Source organism: Amblyomma americanum, chromosome 3 (assembly GCF_052857255.1).
Source record: "Amblyomma americanum isolate KBUSLIRL-KWMA chromosome 3, ASM5285725v1, whole genome shotgun sequence".
NCBI classification, from domain to species: domain Eukaryota; kingdom Metazoa; phylum Arthropoda; class Arachnida; order Ixodida; family Ixodidae; genus Amblyomma; species Amblyomma americanum.
Genome location: NC_135499.1, coordinates 226,751,196 through 226,761,183, shown reverse-complemented (window position 1 = coordinate 226,761,183; position 9,988 = coordinate 226,751,196). Strand labels below are relative to the sequence as shown.

The 9,988-nt window shown below is 46.0% G+C and overlaps 1 protein-coding gene across 1 annotated transcript; it reads left to right on the top strand.

Moving 5' to 3' along the window:
- LOC144126278 (tetraspanin-6-like) lies at nt 1–8,072 on the top strand. The gene is made up of 7 exons (XM_077660371.1): nt 1–300; nt 2,809–2,997; nt 3,361–3,534; nt 4,127–4,264; nt 4,861–4,944; nt 5,436–5,514; nt 7,000–8,072. The coding sequence occupies exons 1-6, from the start codon at nt 223–225 to the stop codon at nt 5,502–5,504; spliced, it is 732 nt and encodes a 243-aa protein (XP_077516497.1). The 5' UTR covers nt 1–222; the 3' UTR covers nt 5,505–5,514; nt 7,000–8,072.
- The last annotated feature ends 1,916 nt before the right edge of the window (nt 8,073–9,988 follow it).

Here is a 9,988-nt window from a genome sequence, read left to right as displayed (position 1 = left end):
CTAAATCAGCTGAGCTGCAGAAGCAGCGTCTGGACTGGTTCGGCCGTCCGACTCTTGCTGCTGTCGCCGAGTCGTATTTGTTTCTGGATTTGCAGTGCGCCTGCGGAGCCCGTGCGTCATACCGCCAATACCGCTGCGGCTGCTGCATCACTTCTGAACGACTGTGAGATAGCGCAAAGCGGGAGTTCTGTGTAGTCGTCGACGTGTGCCAGAAGCATCGCAATGGGAAAACTACTGCAAACAGCTGTCTGCATTAACCTCATGAAGCTTTTGCTCATGACGTTTAATATAATATTTGGCGTAAGTAGCCCGGCGTCAATTCGTTTACCGCAATCGTCTTCCTCTTTTTCTTTGTTCTGAAAGGGTAATGAGAGAGGAACCCCGTGTCCTCATCGCTTTTATTTTGAAAGCATCCCTGGCTCCGTTGTGGATTGCGATGTCTAGGAGTGCCATATGCTTGATCAGGAAGTGCTATTAAACGGTGTCGCCTCTGGCCGTTTTGATACTGCGACACTCGGTGTTGAGAAGCAGTTACTTGCCTGTTTAAAGCCGCCATCAGTCCCGCTTCAAAGCGAGATGCATCCCATATTGCGACGCAGGAATAGGACGTTGCTGCTGTTAAGCTACAGGTTTCAGTTCCGCAATCGAACAAAAAGGAGCATCGAACCTTATGATCACAGAATGAGGCATTCCGCAGAGTTTGTTGTTGCCCCGGTAATAACAAACCAATAAAACAGCGCATCGAAAACTGTGCCGTGGAAGCCTGTTGTGTCCAAATGAGGTGTTTTTTTGTTTTTTTTTTGACGGAGAATAATGTAAATATCATCTCGAGGTTTCCTAACCCTATGCGGTCAAGTTTTAATGTGTCGGTGCCTCGGTGGAGGCTTCGTTTTTCCTCCGTATGGTTAGTACAGAATGTAAAAAAAGCCTTTTCTGGTCTGATTAACAGCATGTATTTTGAAAGACGGTGTTGTTACAAGTGCTTCTAAGGTTCATATAGTATGCGTGTAATAGAATGGTTCAAACAAGGCTGTGCATTAGCAACAGTGAAATCAATGTTCACTTTCATCAAGTCAAACCATCCATTACATCGGGTGTGTCTATGCGGAAAAAAATACACACAGATGTACGCAAAAAGAATAACCCAGCAATTCATGTTCCTTGAATTTTTTTCTTTTTGCGACTGTCGGTTTGTCTGTTAGCTCTGTGCATAAAGAAAGGTGTGTTGGAAAATGACAGAAAAAGAAGAAAAAACTGATTTAGATGTTTTGAAAGTGAATTTAATATTGAATTCGCCTCTGGACTTACTTTTTTTTTTCCTGCTAAAGGCCCTAGCCTTATCGAGTTTCACATAGCCACAAAGCAGAAAAACCTATGAGGAAGTGGGTAGCACCTCCGTAAATACAGTGCTCCTACTTATTTACACATTCTCGACGTACAGTCATGGACAAATGTTTGTCAGATATGGGTTTGTGGAACAAAAGCTGATTTCTATGCGATCGAGCAAGGGAGGTCAACAAAAAGCATCGTAGTACAGGGGGACAAGCATGCTTCATCCTCTGGAAAATTCCAGCCAACTTACCAGCGACAGAAAAATTTTTTTGTGCAAGTCTGCATCCCACACACTTTTTACCGTGACTGTACTGCTAGTCGACACTGGCTGTTTTGGGGAGGATGTGAGTGTAACTCATTTATGGAAGTGTTGCGGTCTTTCTTTATGAACCACTGAACAATGCAGCTAAGTGATGGCACTGGCAATTCGCTTGATCATAGTCACTGTGAAATGGTCTGCTGCAGTTTATTATGTGGCCTGAAATTGTGGGCTGTACGTGTACTGGGTGCCATTGCTTACTTGTTAGTACTGCAAATATTGGCTAACGAAAGTCCCCTTTACAGCAGAGGAGAGAACTGTGATATACTTTCTAAACATTTCCTAGTGGGCTTAATGTGAAAGCAGGCATTATTTCATTGTTTGCTGTGGTTGCTGTCACTTTTGGCAGAAAACAAGCATTCCAATGTGTATATAAAGAATGTATGCTGAATCTGAAGTTCTCAATCTCTCTGGCAGCGGATATTCCAACCAGACTGCATGTTTTAGCAGTTAAAACGCAGTTATTGTGCAATATCGTGTTTGTGATTGCTAACAACACTGACCAGTAATGAAAGGCTCGAGAATTTTTTCCTCCCAGAGTCGGTAATCTGCATCTGTGTGTTCACACAGCAGAAGACAGATAGCTGAAGTTGCAGGAGATATGTTCAGGCCTTTTAATATAACCTTTATAGCTGTTGCACCATAACAGCCGAGCATGAACTGCCAGTCTGACAGCTTGTTGAACTGTTTAAAAGTCCTCTAGGACAACATATGAGGTTGAGGTGAGACTGCATTTTGGTGATCAATTTGAACAGTTTTGTAGAAGTGCAACGAGAAACTGCCTCACTCGGTCAGCAGGAATGTTTTGATATTGCTGGAAGGAACTCAAATTTTGGACGTTTTCTGTCGTCACAGATGCCTCTGGTTCGTCTCAGTTAATCTCCGATGGCAGCAAAATATTGACTGCCTTATAATTGATGAAATTTACAATCTGTTCCAAGTTCTGTACTGATTGCGTTATATTGCAGAGGTAGAAAATTATAGTTAATTGCAGGTTATATAGGTGTGAAAGCTGTCGTAAAGCTCCACTGAAGCTACCCACACATCTCAGGTGCGCGATTTCCTGAGAAACCATATAAAAGTTGACTTTGGTATGAGGGTGCATGACCTGTGCTGAGCTGCTGACATGGGTTGCTTTCCTCTTCTGCTGCTGACAGGTGACAGGGCTGGTGCTGCTCATCCTGGGTGTATGGATGAACGTGTCACTGTACCATGTGCTGAAGCTGTCCGCGGACTACAACCGGCACATGCCCCTGCTCTTCATCGCCACTGGCCTGCTGGTGCTGCTGGTAGCTGTGCTCGCCTGCGTGGCCACGGCTAAGGGACAATCTGCTCTGCTCTACATTGTGAGTGTGAAGCATTTCAGCAGGCGTACATTTACGTTCTCCTTTTCAAGCTGGTAGCTGGCTACTCACTGCTTGCCAATCCTTCATTCCTGGACAAGTCTTGGAATTTTTTAACTTTTTTTTTTTTGCAGTGTATTGCCACTAGCATTTTGAATCTTTCAAGTATTTTCCCGATTGCCCTTGGCTGTAAAAGTACATAAAAACTTTGTTATGAAAGTAAGTGTGCAGTTGTTTCGGCATGTGACCATTAATGCCACATTTATGATATTTAGTTGCAAACAGCAATAAAAGGGAGCGCAATGTTGCAGCATTTGACGTTTTGGTTGGCAAGCAGACTTGTGACTGCATGGGTTGTTATTTCAGTTCGGCTCCCTTCTTGTGCTGGTGTTCGTGGCAGAGCTGACGGCCGGCATAGTGGGATATGTGTACATCCGGCAGGTGCGCGAGGGCATTGGCCGTGGTATGAACTCCTCCCTCACACACTACACTGGCAGTGGTGGCATGGCCGACGAGACTGTCGATTTTGTCCAGGGCAAGGCAAGTGTTGCGAGAGCAAAGGCTCGCATTTGCATGCTTGTTATACTTAAGGAGACTTGCTGAGCACTCTAAGGAATGAATTTCTCACTGTGTTGCTCGTAAAGGGTGTGTGATGGTGTAATGCGAGCAAGTTTGTACAGAAACATCTAAAGCAGCTGAAAGTAGTGCCTGTCCCTGGTCTGTGTTCTGTACGAGTGCCTAAATTCCAACTAGGCCCACAAGTTCCCCATGGAACAGAAGGCATAATGAATTATTGTGTGAAAGGGTTGGATCTCTCCATCCTAGCTCGCAACAACCCACTGCACAAAAGGCATGAAGAAATGTGGCACTGATCCTCTCAGAGTTGGTCCTCCCTGACGAACAGTAGACTCTTGCTCTGGAAGTTTTCGTGTCACCAGAGTTCTCTACAATTCGCGCCTTTTGCTGCATGCCTTTCTATACAAATGGATGCAAGCAAGCCTGTTTGATGCAAGGGTCCGAAAATGGAAAATTTGGCGTGGCAATGTCAAATGTACAGCTGAGTGTGCCTAGATTTAGCTGCAAACAGTAATTGTATGAATAACAATAGCACATGCACTAAATGTGGCTGCAGCTCTCTTGCTGTGGCCTGAACAGTCCTGACGACTGGACCAACACCAACTATTACCAGGAGCATGACAAACACTACCCCAAGAGCTGCTGCTCTGGCAGCGGCACCTGCGAGCCGGACAGCGCTACTGTTTACAGCGAGGTAGGAACCATTCTCCGTCAATTGCTGGTTTAGGCTTGCTCTAGCACTTGCACTAGTTAAAACTATTGGCATGAAATGGAATTTCGCAACAGTTGTTCCCATACAAGGCACTGGTATTCTGGTTAGCGCATGGCGCTGCGGAAAGCAGTGCCAGATCTCGCAGCCGGAGGTTGCAACATTGCGACGTTGCTTTGAAGGTTTCTTCGTCTCATTGGTGGTACCAGACTAGGGACCTACTGTGCGGATGGCTGTGCTCATTCAGATAATTGTGCGATGAAACTAGTTGGCACAGCAGCCACTGTCGAGTTTATCCTTCTAACAGTCTTTGTAACAACCACCCCATTGAGATATCCAGCCTAGCTTTGTATGCGAATTTTTGTATTTGCAGACAGCAGGATGAAGTGTGCTTGCACAGAATTTCTGATCTACCGAATTCCTAATGCACTTGATGTTGGCGTGGTCCCTCCGGCTCATGAAATGTCAGGTCTCGCATGCAATGGTGCAGTAATAATGAGACGGAAATGGGGCACTCTGATATGATTAACCATTGACCAGATTCAAGTGCCCATCTGTGCACTATTTGTGCCATTGTGCAGGGCTGCTATGTGAAGGTGATTCGTTTCTTGGACACAAACCTGAATGCCATTGCCGGAGGTGCCGTGGGCTTTGCATTCTTTCAGGTGAGGCTGTCATTGGCAAGATGGGGTACACATTTTTATTTGCCATTGCCTTTTCTTTAAACCTTGTTACGAAAGTCACTAAAACACCTCTGGCTGACTAGAGTATTTCCAAGGATAGGAGTTCCACGTAGTTAGAAAAACAGAGATATGGTGTATATTTTTAGCTTTGTTGTAGCAATAGATTCCTCATTGCTTCTCCAGCGGGTGTTTTACTGCTACGAAAAAAATTAAACCCTCAGATGTATAACTGGCCAAACTAATGAAGAAAGCGATCAGTAATACAGTGCATTGACTTCACAATATCTGCTAATCCACTTTAGTGATGTTCTTTGCAATGAGGCTTCACAGCAGACCCATTGTGATTTCCAGAAGCTGAATCACTTTCCAGCATATCATTAAGAGCTCCTTGCTGTTTGTGAATGGGAATGGTGCGTCGAGGTTGTAGCGAATGTTGCCTGCCTTACAAAAGGAGCCTTTCTTGTCTCTTCCAGCTCCTTGGAGTTCTGCTGTCCTTCTGCCTTGCCTCAAATATCAACAAGGCCAAATATGAGCGTGTCTAGCTGCCACAAGGTATGCCACAACAGGTCTTTAGCTGTTTGTGTTGCAGCGTGAATAGTCTGCTGGAACTATAGTTGTATTTTTTTTGTGTGTGTGTGGTGGAGTGGCATGCATTACAAATGCGAAAAAAAAAACTTACTTTCTACGGCAAAATGTTATGAAGCCTTTAACATGATAGATTCTTAAGTTCTCTATTAAGAAAATGGAGTGTAAAATTGAGGTTCAGCAAATTACTGGCATGTTTTTATTTTTAAGCAGCTCTTACCAAGGTGCATATTGTGCTTTTCTTCCACACATTAATATTGGCAGCATATGCATAGTTGACTGATCACTGTCCCGGTGTGTTTCTGTTGCATGTTTCTATAACAGAGCACTAGTTCTCAATTTCAATTCCTAGCCACTTAGCAAAAACACAGATGTGCCTGAAAGAACCTGAGATGGTTGCAGTTTTCTTCATAGTTCACTATCTTGTCTTCAGTAGTGCAGCTGTTGCTTTAAAACAACATTGTGCACCATTTAACTGTTCTTGATCCAGTGCATGAGTAAAGTGAACAGACTTGCATGTAGTTGACCACAAAACAAAAAGAAAAGCAAGGAAGCAAAAATGTTAGTTTTTGATGTACTCTCAGGAACAATAGGACACTTGAAAAGAGATCTAGGTGCAGAAGCGCCACTGGGGCATTCCAGCAGTGATCCGATTTGAGCTCCACACATTAGAGCACACAAGCCCCACTTTAACCTTCTTAAGTGCGGTGTGCAGTCGCCAAATAATAACAGAGCTATTGGCTAACATCTCACTGAACCCACACCGTGACCAGGCTGAGAGACTGAGCCCGGTACTCTCTTGGGAGGTATCAATAAGACTGGTTGCTCCATACGTGCGGTCACCACCACTCACTGGGAGAAAGCACTTGTACAGTGGCAGTTGAAAAAAATTAGCACAAGTGACTGACAACCGGCATGAGAGAAGGAAGAAAACAAAACATTAGCTCTCTTGGCAGGCCATGGCCTTCTGCTGGACCTCCTGCAAGTCCAAGGAGTGGGGAAGCCATAGCACTCTCATTATTGGCGTTTTCATGAACTGCAGCGCTGTCAGTTGTGATTAGTACATTGCTCCGAAGATAGTCACTTGTGCTAATCTTTTTTTCTACTTGCCACTGTACTGTGTTTACGTTCTGATCCCACACAGCTGGCACCTTCTAGACCATGAAAGAAACATGCAAGTGGTTGGTGCATTACCCCTCCTTTCTCTTGGAGAACACAACAGTGGCTGTGAACTTTCCTTTTCCTCTTGGTGTGCAAAGACTAGCACATATGTGATCCTATGGGAACAGGTACTGTAATGAATGAGGGTTTGTAGTGAATGTGTGGGCAGTGTGTTTTATTTTTGCATCCACCACACACTGACTGGGATGAGAAATAGTTGTCACATGCTTCGTATGTATGCATATATTTGCACCCTTTTAAGCACTGAACTCTACTGGTCTCTCTCTGCAGGCGCACTGTGTTTCTTGCATTGGAGTGACATGCGACACGGCCAACGCTGCTCCATTAGGCACAACTCCACATCTTCTGGCTGATTCTTGAAACTGCACTCAACAGATCACGGGCTTGTGCAGCATTCCAGGCACAGAGCACCAGAGAGCCTGCAGCGTGTGGCCTATGCCTGCAGTCACACGGCTGCACAGCACTTCGGTCACGGCATGGGCAAGTTCATCTTATCCCTGCGTGCTTCCGAAGCATTTTAATGCCATCTACTTTGATGAAACTACTTGATTCCCCGCTCAGGGCAGCTTTGAAACAGACACATGCAAAGAACGGCAGCTTTTCACACTAATGTGGCACAGGTCCGTTTGACCAAGCTGCACACCAGCCGAGACATGGTCATTGTGTCTCACGCCTTTCCTCGCCTGTACTAACCGTGTTGTAGCCTGTATGAAGAAGGTGCTCAGCACAATTCTTGGCACATGGCACTCTTTTTACGACCCAGTACTATCACATTTTGGGCTCAGGAAATCGTTAAAAGTGCCACGATTTTCCACTTTTAAGGCAATCGTTTTGGCATCTTCTAAACTTAAATTTAAGTGCAGGCATTTTCATAACTACCATGTACACCTCCACTTTGAGTAACTATTGTTTTACTCTGCATCCACCACTGTAATTGGAGCTATTGCTTTCTGCAAAAGCAGCGTTGAGTCATGAGTGTCTCGGCAGTTCGATATTTTTGCTGGGGAACTTTTGTGCAAACTTTTGCTGCTTGCAGGCTTTGGTCTCAATTGTTGTATCCTGTTTGCATTGCATTTTATGTGCGAGTGCTGAGTGCTCCACGCAAGTCAATCTAGCTGGTCATACGTACGCCATTGCACTTCACAATCTGGGCACACAGTCTCGAATCTCATGCCCGGTGGCCTTCAATGCTGCTTAGTGTGCCTGGAGTTGTGCAAGAGACGTGTATCTTACAACCCCAGGTGTGTTCGTGCTTCAATACTTAGTCTGTCACAATTGTAGCTTCACTGCATGGGATTTTGAATCTTCTTTTTTTGGTGAAATAAAATTTTATCTGCACGGTGTTTTTTTTTTTTTCTGTGTGCGTTAACACTCCTAGACTTTGAACTTTGACATGGCTCTCAGTAAAGGTACTGAGGACTATGAGTTATGCAGATACAAGTGGCCACTTGTGATGTGCATGACAGCTTAATATGTGTATCATGTACGCTGGTTTGCAATGAGAACTCTTCATAAAATGCAGCATTAGGCTGCTTGTACAAGCCTACGATGAGTTCATAAAATGCAGCTTTAGGCTGCTTGTACAAGCCTACAATGAGCTGTATGGACTGTGGATGTGCCTGACCCCTCTCAAGTTTCAGTTGAGTGCTCACGTGATGCTGCCCGCAAACTTGTTCCGAGTGTATGGCTTGGAGTGGCATTAGTGCCACGGAGTGTCAGCCACTAGGTCCAAGGCCAGGCTAGGTTGGTTGCAGGATGCCCGCCATCATCATCCGCCTCTAAAACAGTGGTAAGCATGGTCTCGGACCTAGCAGCTAATCCTCTGTGACACTATTGCAACTCCAAGCCATGCACTTGAACATTCATGTTAAACTTGCAAGTGGGTCTGCTTCTCTTTCAAGAACATTGTGCTGTGACTAACTGTGGCAGCATTCTGCATGAAAATTGCAAGACAGTGATACTGGAGGACTGGATGGATGCTTCAGCCACTGTGGTCAACTGACATTTGCTACAAATGCCTTCCAAAACCTGGAAGAGCTTGTTTTTGAATGCCTGCACCAAATACTTTTAAAAGGTGGTGTTGTACTTAAAAGTAGCTATGCTGGTGCACACGCTGTTTATCTGGAGTAAATGATGTAGTGAAGCTTTGCATCTAAATGGTATCTTCATCTTGCTACTCTTTTAAAGCAGAAGGACCAAGGGTTATTCGTCTACATACTGAAGCAAATCAGAATCTAAATGGATGTGCAGAAATTACTCTGCAATGATCTGCTCGTTCCCTCAAACTGGTTGGTGTTACAGGCCCTGGTTAGGCACTGCTGCCACAGAGTCATTGCACTTGTAATGGGACCGACAGGCGCAGCGCAGCGAAGAAGCGGACGAGTTCAAGCGGGACAACGAAGAAGCAGACGAAGTGCAGCTGGGTTTTTCGAACGACGCCTGTGAGTGCGCCCGTCGTGTCGCCGGTCAACCAAGACCAACCGACCTGTGCTTCAAATAAACGCCTTGACACTTGGTGGAGGTGCCTCGGTTCCCGTTCCGGTCTTCATCCTGGAACTTCGAAGTGGAACGCTCCTCGTCTCCGCCACCATGCCGGAAGGTCCGAGTGAACCATCGCAGCCCATCCCTGCCACCGTACTCTGTCACGGGGTGCAGCGCCAGCGTGACCCTTCTCCATTTAGTGGCACCGATGACCAAGACGTCGACGATTGGCTGGCCTCCTATGAGCGCATCAGCACTTACAATCGGTAGGACGATTCCGTGAAACTTAGCAACGTCCTCTTCTACCTAACGGATGTTGCCAACCTATGGTTTCGCAACCATGAGGCCGATCTTCCCACCTGGTCGTCCTTTAAAACGAGCTTCGCCGACGTTTTCGGCCGCCCCGCCGACCGGAAGCTTCGCGCCGAGCAACGTCTTCGTGCTCGATCTCAGCTCCCTTCCGAGACGTTCACAAGCTACATCGAGGACATCGTTGACCTGTGCAAGCGTGTCAACCCCTCCATGTCCGAAGGGGATAAAGTCAACCACATACTTAAAGGCATAGCCGATGACGCTTTCCAGATGCTGCTGGCGAAGAACCCCTCCTCCATCGCTGCCGTCATCCAGCTGTGCCAAAGCTTCGACGAACTCCGCAAGCAACGCGCATCTACGCGGCAGTCCGGCGCGCCTGCGGGGGTCTTGCTGGCTTGGCCCTTGGTGGCTCGTCTGCTGAGCAGTCCCTGTTCATGCAGCAGGTTAAAGACTTCATCCGCGAAGA